The sequence below is a fragment of the Trifolium pratense genome, linkage group LG7 (genome assembly GCF_020283565.1).
Source record: "Trifolium pratense cultivar HEN17-A07 linkage group LG7, ARS_RC_1.1, whole genome shotgun sequence".
NCBI lineage: Eukaryota > Viridiplantae > Streptophyta > Magnoliopsida > Fabales > Fabaceae > Trifolium > Trifolium pratense.
In genome coordinates this window covers 51,055,759-51,082,645 of record NC_060065.1, presented here as the reverse complement: position 1 = coordinate 51,082,645, position 26,887 = coordinate 51,055,759, and the positions used below count along the sequence as shown (strand labels likewise).

General features: G+C 32.7%; 3 protein-coding genes, 1 long non-coding RNA gene and 1 pseudogene across 4 annotated transcripts; 4 read left to right on the top strand and 1 right to left on the bottom strand.

Annotated features, from left to right (window-relative positions):
- Window positions 1-1,427: 1,427 nt before the first annotated feature.
- LOC123894645 (coumaroyl-CoA:anthocyanidin 3-O-glucoside-6''-O-coumaroyltransferase 1-like) lies at window positions 1,428-3,222 on the top strand (the record flags this gene model as incomplete). The annotated part of the gene is made up of 1 exon (XM_045944703.1): window positions 1,428-3,222. A coding segment is annotated over one exon (1,497 nt), but the record flags the coding sequence as incomplete, so codon positions are not given.
- A 1,767-nt stretch (window positions 3,223-4,989) lies between these two features.
- LOC123894644 (coumaroyl-CoA:anthocyanidin 3-O-glucoside-6''-O-coumaroyltransferase 1-like) lies at window positions 4,990-7,445 on the top strand. The gene has a single exon (XM_045944702.1). The coding sequence runs from the start codon at window positions 5,247-5,249 to the stop codon at window positions 6,642-6,644; it is 1,398 nt and encodes a 465-aa protein (XP_045800658.1). The 5' UTR covers window positions 4,990-5,246; the 3' UTR covers window positions 6,645-7,445.
- Window positions 7,446-8,274: 829 nt separating this feature from the next.
- On the bottom strand, window positions 8,275-11,911 carry LOC123894646. Its single transcript, XR_006803886.1, has 5 exons — window positions 11,593-11,911; window positions 9,649-9,764; window positions 9,210-9,445; window positions 8,999-9,107; window positions 8,275-8,748 (listed from the first exon to the last, which is right to left on the bottom strand). It is a non-coding gene; the product is annotated as an uncharacterized LOC123894646 (long non-coding RNA).
- Window positions 11,912-13,736: 1,825 nt separating this feature from the next.
- On the top strand, window positions 13,737-15,406 carry LOC123894643 (annotated as a pseudogene).
- A 661-nt stretch (window positions 15,407-16,067) lies between these two features.
- Window positions 16,068-17,938, top strand: LOC123894642 (malonyl-coenzyme A:anthocyanin 3-O-glucoside-6''-O-malonyltransferase-like). The gene has a single exon (XM_045944701.1). It carries the CDS (start codon window positions 16,091-16,093, stop codon window positions 17,654-17,656), a length of 1,566 nt encoding a protein of 521 aa, XP_045800657.1. The 5' UTR covers window positions 16,068-16,090; the 3' UTR covers window positions 17,657-17,938.
- Window positions 17,939-26,887: the final 8,949 nt, after the last annotated feature.

Sequence of the window (26,887 nt, the reverse complement as noted above, 5' to 3'; positions counted from 1 at the left end):
AGGCTAGAATCTGCTACTTTTTCTTTTTGGCTTTTACTATCGGTTAAATTTGGTTCAGATATTAGTTCTGGCATCAAAATGGTTTCAGTTCCCTCCCGATCGTAGTTAAGGGGAATCGAACCGTGGTCCTCCCTACCAAGTTCAACACCAATCACCACCGAACCAACTAACGATTGGTAGAATCCGCTACTTTGATCACATTCATATTTGCAGTCCGAAACCTCTCAGTTCTTTAGGTTTTGTAGCAAGGTCCCAACGGACATCAAGCGACTTTTGAACTTGTTCAATATCCTCCTAAATATGAAAGCTCTCTCAATCTTCTCTGCCTCTTCCAACTAATTCGATGGAATTTTAGTAGTCATCGTGGGATAAATAGGAATAGCTTCGATTACACTCTTGGTTAGATTCACTCTTTTGAAAAAAAAAAAATGTTGTTCGCTTTTCACACTGTAAGTTTGCTCCAAATTTATCTCAATAGCATATTGAAATGAAAATCAGCTTTTTGTGGCGCTTTCCAAGCCGTATGTTAACAAGTGCCTAAAAATTATAGTAATAATGTCATGAAAAGTATGTAATGATGTAATCAAAAGTCTAAAACGTCATTCAACACAATTTTTTTCTTATTTACGCTTGTTAGCATGCTCCTCTTTTATATAATTTGATGCAATCAACCACTTTATAATTTTTTATATAGAAAAAATCACTTTATAACTTTTAATATTATTCTTTTATAATTTATATTTATAAAATTGGCATCGATTTTTTTTTCTTTCAAAATTACATTAAAAAGATAGAAGTGTCCGAAGTTTCAAAATTAATACTATTATTCTTTTTCAATGCATACATTTTCTTCTATTAATTTCTTTTTTAGTTTATTATTAGAGTTTCGAAGACACTAGTTAGCAATACTCAATACCTACCTGCTCTCCATCCAAAGTCATGGACCAAGAATCTCATGGATGGATCTGAATTCTCCCTAGTATTTTATGTTCATTGATCCTCTCTCATTTTTTTAATCCAATGATTAATTGAGCTATAAAGATAAAAAAATTTGAATAAATGTTCAAGATTATGACAATGTAATAAATGTTCATGATCATATGACACACATGACATATCTGTAACCTAGTAAAAGCCACCACAAACTTCATCATCTTTTTCTTTTTGTGAATATTGCACATTCAAATCATAAAAAATTACTATATAAAACCTTCCACGAGTTGCATGAGCAATGAACATATATATTAAAATAAAAATCATCAACAAGTTCCACTCATATATGATATATTCCTCCGTTTGATTCTTATCTTAGCAGATCAAATCCTCCAAAATATACATTGATCCTCCACCTAGTTTATAATGTTAATTATACATCTATAACAACATAACTATGTATCTTAGTCAAATAATTACTCCAAATTATGTAATTTTGTGATGCAGGTGGGACCAGTAACTGGCAACAAATTCAAACCTTAGTAGTCTTTCACAACTTCTCCTTCTCATTCCACAATAACTTCACAAACATGAAGGTGATAGAACAGAGTAAAGTTTCACCACCACCCAATTCAGTTCCATCACCAACCATCCTCCCCTTAACTTTCTTTGATTTTCCATGGTTTTACTGTCACCCAATTCATCGCATATTCTTCTACCATTTCCCTCATCCAACTCATCACTTTCTTCAAACAACACTTCCTATTCTCAAACACTCTCTTTCCTTAACCCTTCAACACTTCTTCCCCTTCTCCTCCAACATCATCATCCCTCAAAACTCCCAAGATGCCCCTTATATACGTTACCTCGATACCGACTCTCTTTCTTTCACCGTAGCTGAATCCTCAGGAGACTTTAACCTCCTTATATCTGATTCACAAGATGCTCAAAATTGGCACCCTCTTGTTCCAAATTTGCCTCCACCCAGTACTGAACAGAACAATACACGAGTCATTCCGATAATGGCCATACAAGTCACAGTTATGCCGAACTCCGGCTTTTCTATATGTCTCACTTTCAACCATGTTGCTGCAGACGGAAAATCACTTCACCATTTCATGAAGTTTTGGGCCTCTGTTTCAAAAAACAGAGCAAACAACAATGATATATCTCTTGAACAGTCTCTGTCTTTGCATCTCGATCTGCCTTCACACGAAAGAGATAGAGTTAAAGATCCGAAGGGTCTTAAACAAATATACTTAGAAGAACTACAAGATTTTGATTCGAAAAACATGGAATTCACGGGTCTTGTTAGAGATTCTTATGTTAATAAGATAAGAACAACTTTAGTATTAAGCTTTGAACAAGTTCAGAAATTGAAGAAATGGGTTGCTGAAAAATGTAAAGATAGTCATGGAACACAACATGTGTCAACTTTTGTTGTAACAAGTTCCTTGATTTGGTTCTGCATGATAAAATCAGAGCAAAATGAAGGTGATTATGTTGATGATCTATGCTACTTTGTGTTTCTTGCAGATTGTCGTGATAGCCCTGAATTTTCATTACCAAAAACTTATTTTGGAAATTGTATTTCATCTTTAATTGTGGCTGTAAAGAGAGATGAGTTAGTTGGAAAAAATGGGATTGTTGCGGCGGCAAAGGGTATTGAAAAGAAGATAAGAGATTTTAAGAGTAATGCTTTGTTAGGAGCTGAATCATTGATGTCTGATTATAGGGATTTATCGAAGCCGGGTACGTCTCTTGTAATAGTTGCTGGATCACCTAAACTTGCTGTTTATGAGACTGATTTTGGTTGGGGGAAGCCTAAGAAATCTGATGCAGTTCATCTTGATTCGTCCGGTTCGATATCTCTTTCTGATTGTAGAGATGGTGGTAATGGAATTGAGATTGGTTTGGCTCTTGAGAGGTCTAGAATGACTGATTTCATCAGCATCTTTCAAGAACAACTTGATAATATTTGTAGCATGTGAATGTGCAAATCACTTTGCTTTTACTCTTTCTGTTACTAATATTTGGTTCAATAAGTTTCAGCAAACATTCCTTTTATATAGAGTAATGATGTATTCATTTCAGTTTACTTACTATAAGTAGAGTGATTGTTAAATGTAGTGTAGAAGGCATGTTATGGGACTTTCAAGGGTATACTCTTTAGTCTTTTTATCTTTTTTCAATTAGTTCATCTATTTCCAGTGCAATTGAAATATCTTCCTGAAAATGTTAGCAACTCTTTTGTTGATATGAAAAATATCATCTTTTATTGCCAATGTATGAAGTGATTTCTTTCAAACTGAAATGGTTTGTTGTGTCACCACAAAAAAATCTAAGCCAATAATTTCTTTGGTTGTTATGGCAGGAAGAAAATGTTTTAAAATTGTTGTTATCGGAGTTAAAATTGTTGGTTCTACTGTAGGATTTCACCATTCTAAAATGGTACTATGTTCATCCTTATGATATGAGGACCACTCATAAACCAAATGGAGGGGATTGCAGTACTATTACCGAAGAGACTGTAGTTCGATGACCACTCTTAATCTGAAGGGACAACAAGAAAGAGGGAGAAATGGCTCGAAAGTGCATCAAGCAACAAAGGGAGAAGGCTAGAAGAGAGAAACTTGAAATTGCCGCAAGCTTAGTGTGATTTTCTCAAAGGTTTTTTTTTTTTTGTTTTCACAAACAGTCTACCCAGCACAAGACATACTGAGGTAGACTACATCTTCTCAAAGGCTTAACACTCTTTTATATAGTGTTGGAAGTTACACAATGTGTAATCTAATCGATGAGAGACTTACTGTTTTTTTCAAATTACCCATACTAATTAATATGCTTCAAATTACCCATACTAATTAATATGCTACACACACTAGTATTTTCTATTATCCGATGTGAGAATTAATAATTTTTATTTTTAATTCACACACTACAACTATGCTCTATGCTCTGTGTTCTAATACTTACAAGTTAAATTCTGTCCAAAAAAAAAACTTACAAGTTAAGTTATGAACATTGAGTTTCAATCGTCAAAGCCATAGTTAGTTAGGGACATAATGTTTTTTTCACAATAGTGTGTAGAGAAACTATACCATTGTTTCCCTTAATTATTCCTTGTATAGTAGTTCTATATGTTTACATAGGCTCACTGGTTTGTGAAGTTTACAGGCAAATCTGGTACAACCGCAGAAGCATTAATCAAATCGTTGCTATTGATTTTATGGAAATTAAGCAGCAAATTCAACTTTCAGTGTAAAAAATGGAAGGCAAAAAAAAAATGTATGTCTAATTAAATAGGGTGCTAATTCATGTGACTATAAATGACATTGTTGGAATTTGCCTTCAAATTGTGAGGCAGAAAATCAGAACTGGAACTGCCCCCTGCGCAGCGCTAGGCGCAGAGGGTGCTGCCTAGGCGCAATGTTGAAGCAGGAATGTGGTTGGCTTGCTGGTGGCTGCGCGAGGCGCGGCAGGTCCTGCACCGCCAAGGTGCGCAGCCCTATATATGGGTTGCTGCGTTTTCTGCACGAAGAGAGAGATAGTCTGAAAAATGTTTCTTTATTAAGTGTGGTTTGTCACTATGTAGTGTTTTTGTGTTTGTTTTATATATATATTTTTTAATTTCTTTGATATGGGCCAACTTTACCAAGAGTGAGACAAAACAATGTATTATTGTACTTCCTCCGTCCCTAATTATAAGCACCCTTTCAAAGATAAAATTTGTCCATAAATATAAGTCCCTTTGTAATCCTCTAAACACATTTATTATTACTTTTTCAAACATAATCCCACTTTATATTGAAATCCGAAAAGTCAACTACAAATACATCTTTTCACCAAGGATAATTTAGTAATTGTAATATCCAAAAAGTATACATTTATTACACTACCAATTTTTCTTAATATGCGTGAAAAATTGCAACAGAGGCTTATATTAAGTGACAGAGAGAGTAATAAGTAAATGGAGTGGAGCACCTTATAACATTTCTATTGGGTGAGGGCCATATAAAGTAGTGATAATAAAAAAAGTTTTAAAAGATAGTGCCCCATAAGCTCTATTCCACCTCCGTCTATAAATAGTTTAATACAATGATAAAGATTAAGAAGTCTGAGCGAGATTCTCTGAAAATGTGTTTATAAAGTAAAAGTAATTTTTACTTTACAATGAGTTAGACTTAACTCTCAATTTTAAGATGATATTGTAGAGCAATGAACATATATTCCTCCGTTTGATTCTTATCTTGGAGATCAATTCCTCCAATATAAATTGATCCTCCATTTACAACAAAGTCACAAACACAAATATGAAGGTGATAGAGCAGAGTCATGTTGCACCACCACCCAGTTCACTTCCATCACCAACCACACTTCCCCTCACTGTCTTCGACAATACATGGTTTTACTGCCGATACCCCGCTAAACGCATATTCTTCTACCACTTTCCTCATCCAACTCATCACTTCCTTCAAACAACACTTCCCATTCTCAAACACTCTCTTTCCTTAACCCTCCAACACTTCTTCCCGTTCTCCTCCAACCTCATCATCCCTTCAGATTCCCAAACTGAACCTTACATACGTTACCTCGATACCGACTCTCTCTGCTTCACCGTAGCTGAATCCTCAGCAGACTTCAACCTCCTCATATCAGATTCACAAGATGCTAAAATCTGGCACTCTCTTGTTCCAAATTTGCCTCCACCTAGTACTGAACAGAACAACACACAAGTCATTCCAATAATGGCCATTCAAATCACTATTATGCCGAACTCCGGCTTATCTATCTGTCTCGCGTTCAAACATATGGCTGCAGACGGAAAATCACTTCACCATTTTATGAAATTTTGGGCCTCTGTTTCTAAAAACAGAGCAAACAACAAAAACAATTCGTCTCTTGAACACTCTCTGCCACTTGATCTTCCTTCCCATGAAAGACATACAATACTTAATGCCCCAAAAGATCCTAAAATAATCTACTTACAAGAAACACAAGATTATGTATTAGAAAAAGTGGAATTCGCAGATCTCATTCCAGATGTGTATCCTAAAAACGTACGAACTTGTTTAGTGTTGAGTCATGAACAAATTCAGAAACTGAAGAAATGGATTGTTGATAAATGTATAGAAACAACACAATACATTTCAACTTTTGTGGTAACATGTTCCTTGATTTGGTGTTGTATGGTAAAATCAGAGCAAAGTGATCAAGGTGATGTTGTTGATGATCTATGCAACTTCCTGTTTTTTGCAGATTGTCGTGGTCGTCCTGAATTTTCATTATCAAAAACTTACTTTGGAAATTGTCTGGCATCTTATATTGTGGTTGTAAAGAGAGACGAGTTAGTTGGAAATAATGGCATTGTTGTGGCGGCAAATGGTATTGATAGGAAGATAAGAGATTTCAAGAGTGATGAAGCGTTAGGATCTGAAACGTTGATGCTTGATTATAGGGAATTATTTATACCAGATAAGTCGATTTTAGTAGTTGCTGGATCACCTAAACATGCTGTTTATGAGACTGATTTTGGGTGGGGAAAGCCTAAGAAATCTGATAAGGTTCATCATGTTTCGTGTACGATTTCGCTTTCTGATTGTAGAGTTGGTGGAAGCGGAATTGAGATTGGTTTGGCTCTTGAGAGGTCTCGAATGGCTAATTTCATGAACATCTTTCAAGAACAACTTGATAATATTTGTAGCATGTGAATGTGCAAATCACTTTCCTTTTACTCTTTATGTTACTAATATTTAGTTCAATAAGTTTAGGCAAACATTCCATTTTATATAGAGTAATGAAGTATTCATTTCAATTTACTTTACTATAAGTAGAGTGATTGCTAAATGTGTAATTGCTAAGTAAAGAAGACATGTTTATGAGACTTGAAATACTCTTTAGTCTTTTTATCCTTTTTTAATTTGTTCATCTATTTCAAATGTGGTTCCATGCCTACTCTTATACTGAAGGGAAAACAAAAAAGAGGGAAAAGTAGCTTGAAAGTGCATCGAGCAGAAAAAATGAGATGAGAGAAGTTTGAAATAGCCGCAAGTTAATTAGTGTGATTTTCTCAAAAGACGTAACACTCTGTATATAATGTTGGAAGCTAAACAATGTGTGTAATCTAACTGTGAGGATTAATATTTATCTCAAATTACACATACTAGTTTGCTACACACACTAGTATTTTCATTACCAAAAACTTATTTTGGAAATTGTATTGCATCTTATACTGTGGCTTTAAAGAGAGATGAGTTAGTCGGAAAAAATGGGATCATTGTGGCAGCAAAGGGTATTGAAAAGAATATGAGATTTTAAGAGTAATGCTTGGTTAGGAGCTGAATAATTGATGTCTGATTTTAGGGATTTAACGAAGCCGGGTACATCTCTTGTAGTAGTTGCTGGATCACCTAAATTTGCTGTTTATGAGACTGATTTTGGGTGGGGAAAGCCTAAGAAATCTGATACAGTTCATCTTGATTCGTCTGGTTCGATTTCTCTTTCTGATTGTAGAGATGGTGGAAACGGAATTGAGATTGGTTTGGCTCTCGAGAGGTCTCGAATGGCTAATTTCATCAACATCTTTCAAGAACAACTTGATAATATTTGTAGCTTGTGAATGTGCAAATCACTTTGCTTTTACTCTTTCTGTTACTAATATTTGGTTTGATAAGTTTAGGCAAACATTGCACTTAATATAGAGTAATGCAGTATTCATTTCAGTTTACTTACTATAAGTAGAGTGATTGCTAAATGTAGTATAGAAGACATGTTATGGGACTTTCAAGGGAATACTCTTTAGTCTTTTTATCCTTTTTCAATTAGTTCATCTATTTCAAGTGCAACTGAAATATCTTTCTGCAAAATGTTAGCATCACTTTTTGTTGATATGAAAAATATCATCTTTTGTTGCCAATGTATGAAAGTGATTTCTTTCAAACAGAAATGGTTTGTTGTAGTCTACAACAATAAAATCTAAGCCAATAATTTCTTTGGTAGTAGTCATGGCAGAATGAAAAAAAAAGTTTTAAAATTGTTGTTTATTGGAGTTAAAACTATTCGCTCTCCTTAAGTTGCACAGCACTGCCTAATAATGTACTACAAACATACTATCAACCACCACATTCTTAAAATAAAAGAGTCCAGCTACAACTATATCAGAGTTCTACTGCACTGTAGATTTTCGCCAGTCTAAAATGGTACTATGACCATTCTAATGTGATACAAGGACCACTCTTGAACCAAATGGAGGGGGACTGCAGTACTACTACCGAAGAAACTTTGGTTCTATGACCACTCATAATCTGAAGGGACAACAAGAAAGAGGGAGAATGGCTCGAAAGTGCATCAAGCAACAAAGGGAGAAAAGAGAAGCTTGAAATTGCCGCAAGCTTGGTGTGATTTTCTCAAAGGCTTAACACTCTATATATAGTGTTGGGAGTTAAACAATTAATGTGTATCTAATGGATGAGTGACTTAATGTTTTTTTCACATACTATACTAGTATGCTGCACACACTAATATTTTCTATTATCCAATTTGGGAATTTAGAATTTTTATTTTTAATTCACACACTACTATGCTCTATGTTCTAATACTTACAAGTTAAATTTTGTCCAAAAAAAAAAAACTTACAAGTTAAGTTATGAACATTGAGTTTCAATCGTGAAAGTCATATTTAGGGACATAATGTTTTTTCACAATAAAGTGTAGAGAAACTATACCATTGTTGCCCTTAATTATTCTTTGTTTAATAGCACTATATGTTTACATAGGCTCGCTGGTTTGTGAAATTTACGGGAAAATCTGGTAAAACTGCAGAAGCATTAATCAAATCACTGCTATTGTTTTTATGGAAATTAAGCAGCAAATTCAACTTTCAGTGTAAAAACTAGAAGGCAATAAAATAAAATAAATTGTATGTCTAAATAGCGTGCTATATCATGCGACTATGAATAAGTAATCAGTTCATCCTTTCAAAGCAAGTACAGTCACACAGAGATGCAAATGAGATAAACACGAAAGGAAACAAAAGAAGTTCATATATAAACTTTAGAAGGCATACCCGTGTTCTCCATCAATTTGGGCATAAGAAAGACAACAATCAGCATGAATCCCATCATCAGAACCATTGGACGCTTCACAATGGACATAATAGAGAATGGCACCCTAGTCTGTAGCAAAACAAGATAACAGCATGCAGACATTCAGATAATAATTTATGCTTAAGGAATGTGGAAGGGAGAACGAACTGGGAATTTGTAGTCTAAACCAACCTCATAATATTGTTCCTCCTTCAATGGCTCTAACATCAACTCATACCTTTTTGTCAGGGTTTCTTGCACTAACATCAACTCATACCTTTTTTAAATGAACACAATAATTTAATACATGAGCATACATAGGGGAAAATTTATAGATGTAGTAATATCCAAATTGAGTACAAACTGGAGAAAAGAAATAGCCTATTGCTACCACTTCAACTAAATGAGTCCCTGCAGGCATGTTGTGGCTTAAAGCATACACGTTAAGGAAATTGATCGTTTCTTTAACACTGATTTGCCATAATCAACTATAACTTCTCACTCAAAAGCAAGAACAGAAAGATAAGCAAACATAAAATTAAATAGGGCTTAATATCCCACAAAAGTTATCATGCAAATTAAAAGGTAGTTAAAATAAAGTTGTAATTGTAATTTGTAAATGAAAGGATACAATGAAAAATATCCATCAGACCCTCAAAAAAGAAACTCTTTGATCAATGACCCCATTAGGTATCACTTTGACATTTGAAACTTTTGCATGAAGGCTGAATTATTTTGTTCCATAACCTGCCAAAATGATCCAGCGATCCCATTTTACAACCAATAGTTATAGCAAATCCATGTATCGTCACAGAATATAGACAGACGTGCAACACACACAATAAGCATTATGGAATATGGATAATAAACATATACTTTGACATTTTAACCCCGGATAAGTAATCATTAACTTCCCCATAACCTTGCTAAACTTGACAAATCTAACACCACCAGAAAACTTGATCAAGGACAAGAGAATAGAGACACTGTTTCCTATATAAATTTTTTTAAAATTGAAATAACATGAGACCAAAGTGCTGTTTTTGTAATTAAAAACGAAGTCAGAAAATGAAAATAGAAACCAAACATACTCTTAGTATGTTAACATAATGGGCATAGAAACAAAACAGTGCACAAGGCATATCGATAAAATGGTGCAGTAAAGCATAATTGACAACTATTCTAACATTCCAAATATTTTTTTGGTCTAAAATCCTAAATATTAATATTATTAAAAATCAAAATATAACTTAGCATAGCTTCAAACTAAGTAACTTTTGAGCACAGTCAATTCTGGTAAATTCTTTTTTTAAAAAAAGAATGAACAACTTGAATCGAGCAATTACCAAACTAAGTGTTGGGTTTTCAAGTGTGAGTGGTTAAGTCCCACATCGACTATGTATGGGAAGAATGTTGGATTTATACAAGAGGTGACCCATTAACCTAATGCCTTAAGGTTTTGAGTGGAGATGTGGCGTCTCCCTCTCTTGTGGTCCTAAAGCATTGACCCCATTGTTTCTCTCAAGCTCCCCCAGACTCCCCAACACTAAGGATGCAAAAAATCAAGCTTTACGCCACATCAAAACCTGTACTATCCTATCATGTATTAATTAAGCTTCATTTACAGATCGAAGTTCAATACTTTTATTATTCTAAATTATGATTGAAATTCACATGAAGTTCAATACTCGTATGATCAACACATTATATCCAAAAGATAACATACTATGAGTTTCATCTAATCACTCTAAGAATATTATTAGCTTCATCCTTTCACTAAATTTTTACAGTAGTTATATGCGTCAAGTGGTTAAACAACAGTTAGATTTGAAATATATGAACAAACCGAAGAAAATGATGCATCAAGTGATAAATGCAAATCTCGATTTTCATGTCTGCAAGGCGTTCTGTTTCATATAACACAAGATCTGCATTCAAAACGATGAACTTCCCTAATTATTAACACTAAATTGAAAACACATCAATTTAAAAAAATAGTCACCGTACCAAAACTAAGGGCCTGTTTGATTCTCTTCTCAAAAACAGTTTTTTAGTTTTTAATTTCTCCCATACACCCTACCATAACTATCAAGCGGTTGATGAATTTTCTCTAGGAGACAGAGCATATTCGTTTTTTCCATCACAAAAAGTGATATACGATAAAATTACAATCGGTAACAGGGTAACACTTTAAGAAATGTTAAAGAATTACTAGTTTTAAACTTTTTGAAGGACTAGTGTTAAATTGTTAAGTGAGAAGAATCAATCCGTAACATTTTTTCACATGTGTTGCATGTTAAATTGTTAAGTCAGCATTAATTAAACACTGTACAGAACTGACAAAGTACCATATAAGGTTGGTTGAAGCATTTTATCAAACAGAAAGTGTTCAATTTTTTCTACCATAGAAGGTTGGTTGAAGCATTTGATCAAACAGAAAATAAACAGTGTACCATGAGCTACAACAGAATACAAAACATCACATCAATTCAACAATTTTTCAAACATGAAAAGGCAAAGTAAAAGAAAGAAAGAAAGAAAGAAAGCAAGATATATAGCAGAACAATGAGATTACCTTTGGCGAAGACGATGGTGATACAAACCGTGGAGAACAGCGATCGAGAGCAAACTGAATCGAGGAGATGATTGAGTCACGCCAAATCGACGTAAAATTGCAGAAGCGAAGACGTTATAATCGATGAATACGACGCCATGGGAACTCGATGAAGGATTACCTGCGGAGGTTGAAGAAGACAATGGTGGACGAATGGGAACTCGAATCGGAGAGTAAGTCGAATTGAGACTGTGTTTGAACTTAATTCCCGCGCGCGCAATGAAGCTTTGAAACGCAGTGAGTCCCCACCCGCGGTTTGACAGAAATAGGAGAAGGAAGTGTGAGAGAGAGTTTAAAAAGAGTTGTCAAGGATTAATTACATATTTCTCCATTATCATTATTTTATGTTTTAAATTGGTTCATTATCTTTTAAAAATTTCGAGTTGGTTCTTATATTTTTTCTGTCGTTTAATTAAATGCGAACACATGTTATTTGTTCAAGTGTGGTTTTCGTTTGTCACGTGTTAAAGTTTAAAGGTAATAATAAAAATTGATGGAGGGACTAACTAATTCAACGGCAGCAAAAATAAGAATCAACTTAAAACTTTTAAAAAATAACATCAACTTAAAACCAAAAATAAAGATAATAACGGACAAAAATGTAATTAGTCCATTATAACAAATATTCTACTTTCCAAAAACGTAATTTGTGACTTTGTCGTAAATGGGGGAATATATGTTCATTGCTCATGACACTCATGGAGTATTTTATAGGCTTAATTAGTTAAATGGTCCCTTAAAGATATTTTAGGTTTCATTATGGTCCCTTAAAGAAAAAAAAAGTCTGAATTGATCCCTTATTGATATCACGTTTGTCACATTGGTCCCTTCCGTTAATTTATTAACACCAAATATATTAGGTGGACCAACATTACATGTGGTCCACCATAGATCTTAATAAATCATTTAATCTTAACCTTTGATTCTTTTGTCAAAATAGTAACCATTTGATTTTGTATGCCTACCACATCTAGCAATACACCATCAACAACTATTTTTTCTCTCCATTTCTTCATCTTCTTCAATGGACACCATGAACACACCATTGACCTTCAATGGAGCTTTCACAAAAAAACTCAAATCGGCTTCAAAAATCACAAAAGAATACACAAATTCACTTGATTTTTAGCACTGGTCACGAATCTATGCTTAGATTTCATAGTGGATGCTTATATTTTGAAAATCGAAACAACAACTTAAGAACATAAAAATGACCAAAACATGATTCAAGCAAACTCACGCAAAATTAACGATTGAAAAATCTTCAAAACGTGATATTGAACATAAATCAACCAATACTTGCTTGGTTTAAGCTTTAGAAGGAAATTGAAGAGACAAATTGAGGAAGAAGGTGATGTTGGAAATTTGGGGAAAAAGATGAATTTTAGAGTTTGTTTGAAGGTTGATTGAAGATTTGAGTATATTTTTTATGATGTTTATGAAAAAGATGAAGAATAGAGCTGTAAAAAGGGCCTTAAGGGGCCGGCCCTTTAAGGGGCGGACCCACTTATTCCTGATTATTAATTTTATTTAAATTTTAAACACAGTTTTTTTAGGGTGCCGATCGTGGACAGTGCTGATTGAAGAAAAAGAGAATAAGTTCACGACACTAGAAAAATTGTTTAAAATTTAAATAAAATTAATAATCAGGAATAAGTGGGTCCGCCCCTTAAAGGGCCGGCCCCTTAAGGCCCTTTTTACAGCTCTAATGAAGAAGAATGGAGGCAGAAGATGAAGAAGGGAGGAGGAAGAAGATGAAAAGTGTTTTTTTTGCACCATTTAACGTTTTTGTCAAAAATTAATGGAAATGACCAATATGACTAGCGGAGATGTCTTTAAGGGACCAATCCAGACCTTTTTTTCTTTAAGGGACCATTGTGAAACCTAAAATATTTTTAAGGGACCATTTGAATAATTAAACCTATTTTATAATAATTTTCTCATATGATTGGAATGGTAAGGATTTGTATCCCTCCATATGAGAGAATAATTGGAGGGATACAAATCCCTACCATTCCAATCATATGAGGAAATTATTATAAAATACTCCACGAGTGTCATGACCAAATAACATATATTCCTCCATTTACAACAAAGTCACAAACATGAACAACACAATCATGAAGGTGATAGAGCAGAGTCAAGTTGCACCACCACCCTGTTCACTTCCTTCACCAACCACACTCCCCCTCACTGTCTTCGACACTACATGGTTTTACTGCCAACAACCCATTAAACGCATATTCTTCTATCACTTCCCTCATCCAACTCATCACTTCCTTCAAACTACACTTCCCATTCTCAAACACTCTCTTTCCTTAACTCTCCAACACTTCTTCCCCTTCTCCTCCAACCTCATCATCCCTCAAAATTCCCAAGATGCCCCTTACATACGTTACCTCAACACCGACACTCTCTCTTTCACCGTCGCTGAATCCTCAGCAGACTTCAACCTTCTCATATCAGATTCACAAGATGCTCAAAACTGGCATTCTCTTGTTCCAAATTTGCCTCCACCTAGTACTGAGCAGAACAACACAAGAGTCATTCCAATAATGGCCATTCAAGTAACTATTATGCGGAACTCTGGTTGATCTATCTGTCTCGCGTTCAAACATGTAGCTGCAGACGGAAAATCACTTCACCATTTCATGAAATTTTGGGCCTCTGTTTCAAAAAACAGAGCAAACAACAAAAACAATTCATCTCTTGAACACTCTCTGCCTCTTGATCTTCCTTCACATGAAAGACATACAATACTTAATACCCCAAGGATCCTAAGATAACCTGCTTACAAGAAACACAAGAGAATGTATTAGAAAAAGTGGAATTGGCAGATCTCGTTCCGAATGTGTATCCTAAAAATGTACGAACTTGTTTAGTGTTGAGTCATGAACAAATTCAGAAATTGAAGAAGTGGGTAGTTGATAAATGTATAGAAACATCACAAGACATGTCAACTTTTGTGGTAACATGTTCCTTGATTTGGTTCTGTATGGTAAACTCGGAGCAAAGTGATCAAGGTGATTCTATTGTTGTTGATGATGATCTATGCTACTTCCTGTTTTTTGCAGATTGCCGCGGTCGTCCTGAATTTTCATTACCAAAAACTTATTTTGGAAATTGTCTTGCATCTTATATTGTGGCTGTAAACAGATGTGAGTTAGTTGGAAAAGATGGCATTGTTGTCGCGGCAAATGGTATTGATACGAGGATAAGAGATTTCAAGAGTGATGCTGTGTTTGGATCTGAAACGATGATTGTTGATTTTAAGGAATTATTTAAACCAGGTAAGTCTGTTGTACTGGTTTCTGGATCACCTAAACTTGATGTTTATGGGACTGATTTTGGGTGGGGGAAGCCTAAGAAATCTGATGTAGTTCATCATGATTCGTCCGGTATTATTTCTCTATCTGATTGTAGAGATGGTGGAAGTGGAATTGAGATTGTTTTGTCCCTCGAGAGGTCTCAAATGGCTAATTTCATGAACATCTTTCAAGGCCAACTTGATGATATCTGTACTTCTGTAGCATGTGAATGAGCAAAGAACTTGATAATTCAATGACTTTAGCACTTCAACGTTGCAGGTCCAGAGGCATGACAGTTTCAGACATTTGAATTTTGTCATAAATTGTAGGCTTTGCCATTATGCCGTTTTATGCTATTAACTCGGGTGCAGTGACTAATTCGCATATAATCCTTTTAGTTTTTAGCGAACTTGAATATATAATGAATTTAAATGAATAAAGATAGTTGGTTTTTAGTAAAAAAAAAAGGTTCGGGCAAGAATTGCACTTGACATACAGTAATGAGCAATTCAATTCAATTTACTTTAATACAGGCAGAACGATTGCTAAATGTGTGATTGTACAATTCTTGATAGAAGTTAAAACATTCAGTTGCATTCAGTTGCGGCTTTGATTTTATTAAATTAGATTGGAAGGATAATATTTGGTGTTAAAATAATTTTGACACCATGATGTCAATTAATCTTATAACAACTTTCGGTTTTTAAGGGATGATACCATGATAATCCGGATTTCATCTAAAAATAAGTATAGTCTGACTAAAAATTGTTTTCGATACATCCACAACACAGAGGCAAAAAAATAATCATGCAAAGAAGACTTATCTTTTGTTATTTTAATCAGTCCTGAGTTTCCTACTATCCTGCAAAGAAGACTAAAGATTGTTTTCAGACTGAGGCATTAAAAAATCATGCAAAGAAGACTTAGCTAGAAAACATGAAATCACAAAGCTAATAGACAAACATAAATACAAAGACTTGACTCAGTAACTATAATATATGTTTCAGAAATTTCCTTGTTTCCTCCCACCCCTTACCAAGAACTTATTTGTACTCAACAACATTTTCCACTCATTCTATCCTTTAATATATTTACTTTAACTAGTAGGAAATAACATTTCATATAAAAAAATTGTAAATAAATCATAGTATATGCTTAGTTACTTTTCCTTTGATTTTCATTCAAGTTATTCAGAAATTTCCTTTGAAAAAGTATATAAATTGCTTCATTACAATAGCTTCTCATCACATCCTTCAAATTTCATAGAATTCATGGCAGAGCTTATAGGAACAAAACATAAGCTTATTGAACAAACTATGATTTTTCCATCATCAACAACAAAAATTTGTCTTCCTCTTACATTTCTTGACTTACCTTTAGCAGGTCCAATCTATGTTCGACGCCAATTCTTCTATCGATTTCCTCAGTCGACAAACCATTTTTGCCAAACAACTTTTCCATCTCTCAAACAATCACTATCTCTCACTCTTCAACATTTCTTCCCTCTTGCTGGAAATCTCATCTCTCCACCAACACCAAACAAACCCTTCATTCTCTGCACTGAAAAAGACTCTGTCCCTTTTACCATCGTCGAATCTTCCGAAGATTTCAACCATCTTTCAGCCAATTACAAACTGAAAAATATCAAAGACTTTAACCACCTTGTTCCAAAATTAACACATAAAACAATCCACGATGACAATGACAATGACAATGACAATGAAGATAACAACACCTTTGTCTTTCCTTTGTTGTCTTTGCAAGCTTCTGTTTTTCCTAACAATGGTCTTTGCATTGCAATCACATATTGTCATGTTATGGATGATAGTTGTTGTAGTCATTTCATGAAGACTTGGTCTTTAATCCATAAAAAATGTGAAAGTGTTGACTTAAAGTCAACGCCTTGTTTTGATAGAGATATTTTGAGGGACCCAAAAGGGTTAATTGAGAATGTTTTCTTAAGAGACTATTTTGAAGAAAGAAAAACATGGAAGAATAAACTCATTGGTCAAACTCAAACTCAAACTATTGAAGAACATCATGAAGTGGTTGAAGATTATTTTAAAGCAACTATTGTTTTTGGAAAAGAAGAAATTGAGAGAATGAAAAAATGGGCACTTAGTCAATGGAATAAAAATGATCATGAAATTATAAAGCCACAATTTTTATCTAAATTTGTTGTAACTTGTGGTTTTGTTTGGGCTAATTTGGTTAAAACAAGATATAGAAATGATAATAATGATGAAAAAGAAGAGTTTTTTCGTTTTGCAGGTGATTGTAGAGATAGACTTGGGTACAAAATACCAGAAGGGTATTTTGGGAATTGTTTAACACTATGTCATGCAACAGTGAAGAGAAAAGATATGAAGGGTGAAGATGGTTTTGTGAAAGCTGTTAAGGTAATTGAAAGGGCAATAAGTGAAATGAAAAATGAACCTTTTAAAAATGTTGAAGAATGGAGAGATACATTTAAGAATATGTTTGAATTTGGAAGTGTTTTGTTGGTGACAGGTTCACCTAAGTTTAATGTTTATGAGACTGATTTTGGATTTGGAAAACCTGTTAAAGTTGAAATGGTGCATTCTTTTAAGTGTATGTCTATTGCTGAAAGTGGAGATAGAGATGGTGGAATTGAGGTTGGGTTGGTATTCAAAAGTGGAGAATTTGAATATTTCTGTTCTGTTATTGAACAAGGACTTGAAGCTTTTAAATCCTAACAAAGGTGCTATCATTGTCTTTTAATAGTTTGTGTGTTTTTATTTTTTACTTTTGTCCCATGTAATTAGAGAATTTAAATTTAAATATAGATATAGATACTTCTTTTGTTAAAATTTAAATTTTAGTTTGCTATCTTATGAACCACCAACTCATTTTACTATGGCTACGTTTGAGAAGACAAATAAGCTAGCATATAATTTATAGCTTATAGGTTAAATGCTCTGTTAGTTTTTTATAACAAGTGAACTTTATAGCTGTCAAGTAATAAAATATTCGATTCTCAGGGATTGTACTACTCTATAAACAACACAATTGAAACACTTACTTAAAGAAATTATAAAAGACATAGGGGGGATTTTCATCTAAAGGATACTTGAAATTAAGACTAAATTTCAGTATTTCACAAAAAGGTAAGAACGGTCGGATCCATTTCGATTCATTCGATTGTATGTAATTTGGTAATTGAGCGAATTCTAACAAAGTACTTTCATGAAACTAAGAGAGAACAATTTAATTGATTAAGTCCAATGTCTTGGTACCTAATCCTCTCGATTAACCACAAATGCCCAATTTCTTGGTAAGATTTTTAATCAATCGAGGATTTGAAAACATTGATCCATATATAACTCACAATGAACAATCCATTTATTTCTAAAGCAATTGAACACTGAACAACTAATCTAGGTCTAAATTCAATTCCTATTCTCATAGTCAATTGAATTATAAAATCAATTCATATGTGATCAAGACATGAAATAACATTAAGCAGCTTGCAAGATCCATTGATGATGAAATCATGGAGAAGGATCTTGTAAGGATGAAGGATTGCTTCAAGAATCATGGAGAACCTATTTATATTGAATTTGGATACTTTTCAGTTTTTTATGTGCAACTTTCTCTTTTCTTTTTTTTTTTAAAAAATTTAATTGTTGATTCAGCTACAAAGAAAAAAAAGAAGAGAGAGAGAAAATATTAAATGAATGGTTAAGATTATGGCGGTACGAGGAAAATGAGAGAAAGTGCTGAAAATTAAAAGATCCAAATTCACTTATCGAAACCTGTAAAAAAATTTAAAAAAGATTCCTATGTTAGTAAGTTTCAAAAATTACCTTCCAAAATCCTACCTGTTTGGATTGTATTTGAAGGATAATTTCAAATATTTAAAGAGCCTAAGAGCAATGCTGGAGGCTAAAAGAATAGTTTTCAGATATTTCTAGCCAAGTTGTTATAGTTTTGGGAATTGGGAAATTAACAAGGCATTCACTTTCGAAAATTTCTCTTTAGGTTCTTCGTGTTTCTTTTTCATTCCTTGGATTTTTTTTTTTTGACTATAAAAACTTCGGTTTCTGTTTATCAAATTTTTCCTGAATTTAAACTAAAAAAAAATTTTGATTTCTACGAACCGAATTTTTTAGGGCAAAATTGGATTTTCGAGGGGTACAAAAAATCACGAAGGCCTAAAGAGAATTTATATTCACTTCCTTCTCTTGTTTGGGCTCGGCCCATCTTCAAATTGAATGAGTTGCCAAAAAATTATTGTTGCATTCTTAAATTGTAATCATACCCTCACTCTGTATCACGTGTGAGTTTGTTTAAGCGCCAACATTGCAAACCCTTTGCTTTTATGATATTAATGGGTATTTTGTGGCTGACTTGACTCAATTGCAGCAACTTTTTTATTCCATAGTGAAAGACGAAACATTGACACTATTACATGCTATGAAAGAGGCTATTCATTGTGGATTTGAACGAGTTCAATTTGAAAGTGACTCAAAGTTGTTGGTTGACGCTATCCATTCGAGAAGACGGGGCAATTCGGAATTTAGTTTAATTGTTAACAACATTATTCTTCTTATGTCATCTTCTTATGTAAACTTTGAGGTTAAGTTTGTTAGAAGACAAGCGAATTTGGTTGTTTATACTCTTGCTAGGGCGGCTAATGTTTGGGCTAGTTTCCATAGATTTGAGAGTATTTCCTTATGTATTGAACATTTATTAGTTAATGATATGAATTAAGTTTGTTTAATTTTTTATTTTAATTAAAGTTCCATGCATTTCCCAATTAGTAAACATTAGAGCGTCATCATAATGCAATATATTCTTTTAAGCTATGGTGTGATCATCCTACGTGTAGCTCAGAGCCATGCACCTCGCACGCAACCATTAACATAACAAAAAACAATAACGAAACAAAGCCATGCAAAGATTCAAAGTTTTGTTGGATTTATTTTTTAATTAATTACAAGTTTGTTGGAGTTTTGATAACCACACAACAATAACATATATAACAACATTCACATTATAAACATATATATTATTATTATTCAGCTAATTATAAATTAATTTAGAATAAGCAAGTCGCAACCAAGCTTCCAATTTTGCTCAAAGTGTGATTGCCAAAAACAAGCATATACTATGTGATTGATGATCAATGTATATGATGTGTACTTTAAAATAATTAATTAAAATACACAATATATAGATATGGTGACGCATGACTGTTATTGAGGCCTCCAGCAACACTGGGATTTTGAAGAATAGGTCAAGATACGATGGATAACCATGTACGAAACGCAAGGGAAACCATGCATGCATATACAATATATATTTTTTCAACGTATCGTTATTTATTTAAGGGTGTAATATTATTTTGAAATTTCAACGTATATCGTCTACTACTAATAATTTTACTAGTGCAAAATGGGGATTAAAAGAACCCCGTTTTTAACCAACTACACTCAAATCCGTGTTAAAAATGTGACATTGTCACGTTAAAGTGTTAATGAGATTAGGCTTTTGGTGCAATTCGGGTCAGGTTACAAACCATTAGAAACTATACTAAGAATATGCAATTTTAGTGTGAAACAGTTTTATTATTTCTTGACAAATTTTATTTTTTTCTTTTCTCAAGTACTAAAATTTGTTTTCACTTTTTAGAGAGATCAAATTAAGTTTCATAGTTTTAATTTCTTGAGCACTAAAATATGTCTTCATTCATGATAAGCTAATAACCAACCGATGAAAACCTTTGTTCTAGAGGTTGTGCATTGTTTCTAAATGTGATCTTTGTGGTGCTAACCTAGAATTCTCTTTGCATCTTTTTTGTCTTTGTCCTTTTACCAATCAAATTTAGAGTTGGTTGCAAAATATCATTGATATACATATTGACACTAATGTCGAGAACATATCCTCGCCTCTTGGGATAAGGTTTTGTGTGGCCAATGTAAGCTGGCCATCCAGAGTGGAATTATTAATATTTTTAACACTATTTGGTTTTGCGGTATGTAATAGTTGTAGATTTCAGGATAAGAAAATAGATTGGAGAGTTGTTGTTAATACTATTATTTCTAATATTTCTCTCACTGAAAATTATACTAACATTTCAACCGTTTTTTTTTTTTTTTACGAAAAACCGCTTCTAACATGGTAGAATTTGTGATTCTTATTAAAGCTTTTAACGTGAAAATTCATCCTTCAAAGACTCATAAAATTCAGGAGATCTTTTGGCATCCACCTTTAATATCTTGGACTAAATGCAACTCAGATGGAGCTGATCATGATATTAATCCTTACAATCAGATTGAGGTGGTGTGCTTAGTGGCCATTAAGCTAATTTTTTAGGTTGTTATGCTTTTGCTCTCCAAGCTGAATTTATGGGAGCTATTATTTAGCCATCAAAATTGCTTTTGATATATGGGTGGACATCATCTTTAGCTAGAAACGAATTCTCACAATTGGTTACATTGACTTTCAATCAACCACACAATATCCCTTGGACTCTTTACAACAGATGACAGAATCACATGTATCTTCTTTCACAAATAGATTTCAAAGTAATTCACATTTTTATAGAAGATAATTGTTGTGCCGATAAAATGACAAACGTTGGTTTATCTACTAATAATAACAATAGGCTATATATATATATGTTTACCTTTATATAGGTTTTGTTAATTTTGTTGTTTATGCCTAATTTTTTTTTTTAATCTTTGCACTCTCTTTTTCATCAAGTGTTAAGAAGTCTCACATCGGTTGTGAGATGATCTTGACAAGTGTTTATAAGGTGGCAATCCTCACCTTACAAGCCGGTTTTGTAAGGATGAGTTAGACCAAATACTCATTTCTAAGATGGTATCAGAGTCTCTCCCCGATCCGTTGGGCCACTTGTTATCAGGTTTCCGCTATCGGGTCACCCACCGTTTATATCCACGCACCAAGCCCAATAATGCTGGGCGTGAGGGGGTGTGTTAAGAAGTCTCACATCTGTTGTGAGATGACCTTGACAAGTGTTTATAAGCAAGTGACAATCCTCACCTTACAAGCCAATTTTGTAAGGATGAGTTAGGACCAATACCCATTTCTAAGATCAAGGTTTTAGCTTATTGAATTTTCCTTAGTAAGACTTTTAACGAGGCAGAGATATTTTTACACTTTGGATTCTGGTATAGTCCCCCAAGGTCCCTATGTATTATTTTTATTCTTATTTTTGTTTTATATAATTCTCGAGAACCATATAGGTGATTTCTTGATGGTACCAACATAGTTGGGATATCTTAGATCTCATCTTTGTACTCATTGACCTTTTAAAAAGAGTTATAAATATAAAATTTTCATCGTTATTTAATAATAATTAATCATCGTCATAGATAGATTGTGTCGGACACACAAGATAATTTTTGTCTTCAACCGGAAATCCTTCATAATTAAATGCTTAAAACGCTAAAATTTCTTATCACTACTTGTAGCAATAATTGTGGTATGTGTTTTTTTTTTCTTCAAATAATCTAGTGATTAGAGTCCCACACATTTAAATGTGGAGAAATGTGGAATCCGGAGTTCGAATCCCGACCACTCCAATTGAGTTACTATTTGAGCTACACAATTGTTGTATGTGTTAACTAATTAGTTATTATTATTATTATTATTATTATTATTATTATTATTATTATTATTATTATTATTATTAATATATATACTCCTCTTCTGGACTATTCTCTTTGTATTAATACGTGGCAAAAAGACCAGCATGTCTACAGTGAATTACTACAAGGACTTTGCATTTAGCAAGCAACATCAAAGTGATGACATCAAAGTGAAATATGCTGGTTGTAACTTACAAAACAGGAACAACAATCGTTTGAGATCTCATGGATAATATAATAGTATTATTTTGAAGAAAAAAACAAAAACTATGAACTAAAAAAGCATTTGACTTATAAATCCTACATTGTTAGATAAAGAGTTGATGAATTTTGCCACCAGATTTTCAATGGCTTTTGAAAATATATGGCCATAGATGCTAAAATAGAGGAAGCAACCTGAAGATTGTTTTACTAGAAAGCTTATTATGTGAACACTTGAATAGTGTAAGGAATCGTTGACTTCATTCATGGAGTAAGAATGGAACACATGTCTTCTAGCTAATAGTTAATTTTATATGTTTTATTTCAAAGAAATTTTTGTCCGGTTATAAGTGGACATGTGTCCAAATACGCGAAGATAATACGTTTTGCGTTGACACATCATCATCAACCCTAATCCTTTTGGACTGAATTTTGTATTTTTTCTTTTTTGACAAGATTGTCGTATATAATTTCTTTTCTGAAGCATATAATATACAATAATAAAAATAATATGATAGTATTAAGATTTTTTTTTTTAACTATTTATTGATTTATTGGATTGTTGGGTTTGGCTTGGAAAATACCCTCTAGTACTTAATTTAAGAAGTTCACTTTTCGATATATAGAAATATTGATGCATAAGAAGAATATATAGAGACCGGTAAGAGAAACTACAAAACAAAGACACCATATATAAATGGAACACCAATGAAAAACCAAAACAGACATCGCCTAATAGAGATCCACTTCTAATCTCATACACTATGTTTGTTTTGATAGATTTATGAGAGAGATAAATAAAGAAGAGAGAGATAGCAAAGAAATAAGGTATTTCTTCGGTTTGGATGAAGAGAGAAATAATGTGAGATTTGTGAGTTGAAGGAGTGGAGAGATGTAGTTTCCCACAATGTCATTCTTCTTATTTTTGTTGAGTTTTAAATATGAAGGATAAATTTGTCTTTTTCATTTTTATTAATTTCTCTCTATTCATATTTCTACTCATCCTCTTCTCTATTTCTATTAATCCAAACAACATAGAATTTCCACTCAACTTCTCTCTTATTTCTCTCTTTCCTATTTCTTCGAACATCCAAAGACAGTGATACTTAGAAAGACACTCTCGGCTTCTAGACCACCAGAGAAGACATCAACCCGACCCATAAAACTGTCCACTAGACACTAACTCCGGAACTCAAATCAAAAGTGTTCGGCCCATCAAAATCCAAAAAACAACTCATTAAGTCAAAGTTGATCGATGGAGCAACTGTAGAATGGAAACCTAGACAGATAAGTCTCAGCTTGCAGTCTGCCTCCAAACAGTCAACACCGACGCGAAAGAGGTCGACCAGATACAAAGAAACTTGTAAATCTCAACAGACTTGGAAACCATTATAAACTCAAAAAGAATCCTGTAAATCTCAACAGATTTAAAAACATAATATCTTTAAAAAATAGAATATACTTTACTTTTATTTATTGTTTACGTAATTTACTCTTACATTGAAAATACAAATCTTTACTTTAAAGATAAATGTATTTCTATAAAATATTATCCAAATTCATAGTGAATCCACGTAACTACCTTAATTTCTAAAAATATAGAAGTGTATCACCCATGTTTTTCAAATGTTTGATACGGGAACCGAACAACCTTTTACCACCCCTCCTTTCCCGTAGAATACATCTAAAACTAAAGTCAAACTCGTTCAATTATAGATTTATAGTAGTGTATCATTTTCACTTTTGGAGTGAAAAAGGTCAACCCCTCTACAACTCGATCAAATGCAATTTATTATCCAAGAAATCACACATTATTACCGTATATGAATTTTGTATAAGAAACAGAGGCGAGATAGCTGGTCGATCTAAGACTAAGATAATCCTTTGACTTAAGTGATTAATAAACTCATTTTAGTTCGGGAGAACTCGAATTCAATCTTTAGTGAGAATAATTTTTTAAAAGATTTTCTTAACTCGAATTCTGGATATCGGGGCTTCCCTTCTTTGGGTCCAGAAGCTAATGCAAAAAAAAAAAAAAAAATTAAGACAATCCAAACAAAAACTTTAAACCTTTAACAAGAAAAAGTTTCTCTCAAGTCATAAACTCAGTGATCCGAAAGCTTTCGAGAAAAACATAAAGCATTCCAACAAAAAAATAATAATAAAGACGAAGACTTATTTAACCTAAAAATATATATAACAATTAAAGAATGTTTATCATTTTAAAATATTAAAAATATTATTTTATTATTTAAAAATTTAAAAATTATTTTCTTCTTTTATCTTTATTTTCTTTCACTTTTTTCTCATCTTTTTTCTTCATTAACCAAACAAAGTGTAAAAAATATAGCATTAAGTTGTCTCAGTTTATTTTTATTAAATACTAAAATAATTTTTATTTTATTAGAGACTAAAATGGTTCTTAAATATATTTTACCCTAATTAAGAAAAGTTCATACATTCATGTGAACTTAGATTAGTTAGTACAAAAATCATATTTTATATCTAGGAGTTGGAGTTCGAATTTTCAACACGTCATTTATTCACTAGTGAATTTTTAGTTACTAAATTACCTGACAAAAAAAATTTATATAGTTAAATTAATGTGACCATTTATGTATAAATATGCTTAAAGATATATATCAATGCACATAAAAATGGCCCTAACAACTAAGATATGTTCACGGAATCACTAATTAATCTTGACACACATGGTGATATAAATTAGAAGTTTATCCGGGAAAAAAAAATCGAAGTATCTAGTAATTTAAATAAAAAAATATATATTTAGGGACAATTATATAAGAAAAATAGTTAGTAAATTTAATGTATCCATATCGAACATTTTTTTTTACAATAAAACAAATTTCATTCATATGCTAAAATATTAATATTATTACGAGAAGAGATGAAGATTGTTAAATGTACACTAAAGATCCATATTGTACGTTGATTTCACGTTTAGGGGATTAATGCAGATTTCATTATAAACTTTTTGTGACCAATATTAGCTTAAGCAACCTATATTTTTTTTCTTTTCTTTTCTCAATTAGGTTTTCATCAATTGTTTTGAAAGACCCACTACTCTTCATCAATTAATTCATGCTTTTCTCAATTTCCTTCTATACATTATTTTTTTACAGTCATTTTCTTCTATACCCTTCTTAATCTTAAACCTTAATATGTTATCAATCTTATTAAATTTTTCTGTGAAATTTTCAAATTTAATTACTATACATTGACATATTTGAAGAAACTTTAAACAAGCATCAAAACATCATAGGTAAGCAATGATGCACTGCAAAAATTAATAATTAACTTCTTTTTTTCCTTCCAAGTTGTACGCAGTGTTATGTTTAAATAAATTCAAACAGAGTAAGTGAAAAGGCCCTTTTGTGGTTTTAAATATTTCAACAAGGTGTGTCAAAAAAAAAAAATCAACAAGGCTTTTGGAGTTATTGTTAAGATCCCAGTTGCGAGATGGCTTGTACTTGTGTTTATAAGTAAGAGGCAATTTCCATCTTACGGGCCGGTTTTGTAAGGATGAGTTAGTCCAAATATTAAATTCTAAGAGTTGTCACAATGAATATTTGAAAATTATATATATATATATATTAGACTAAAATAAAAAGATATATTCATTTACAGCATAAAACGGCATATACATACCCATAATTTAAAATCAACGAGGAAAATCAAACAAATATCATACAAAGACGAGATATCAAACAATGTTACACCGTAACAATGAAATATCAAAACAAAATAAAAAAAACCTAATATATATATAAAAACCACTAATTTAAATTAAAGGAGAGAAAAAACACTTATATTATTCACTTTTAAATTAAAAGAAAAAACTATATTATTCAGTTTTGATGCTGTATGACATCGTTATAGGTGTGTTGGGATTAAGGGGTCCATACTGTTCAATATACTGTATGCAAGTATTGCATACGTATACCATGCATATATTATCAAATAAATACAAAAATGTGCATAATTTATAATTTAAAGTACAATTATATATGTATAGATTATTTGAAATACGTTGCATTTTGGGCGGCACCAAATCCTTTTGACTTCAAACATATAGCCTTCATTTCT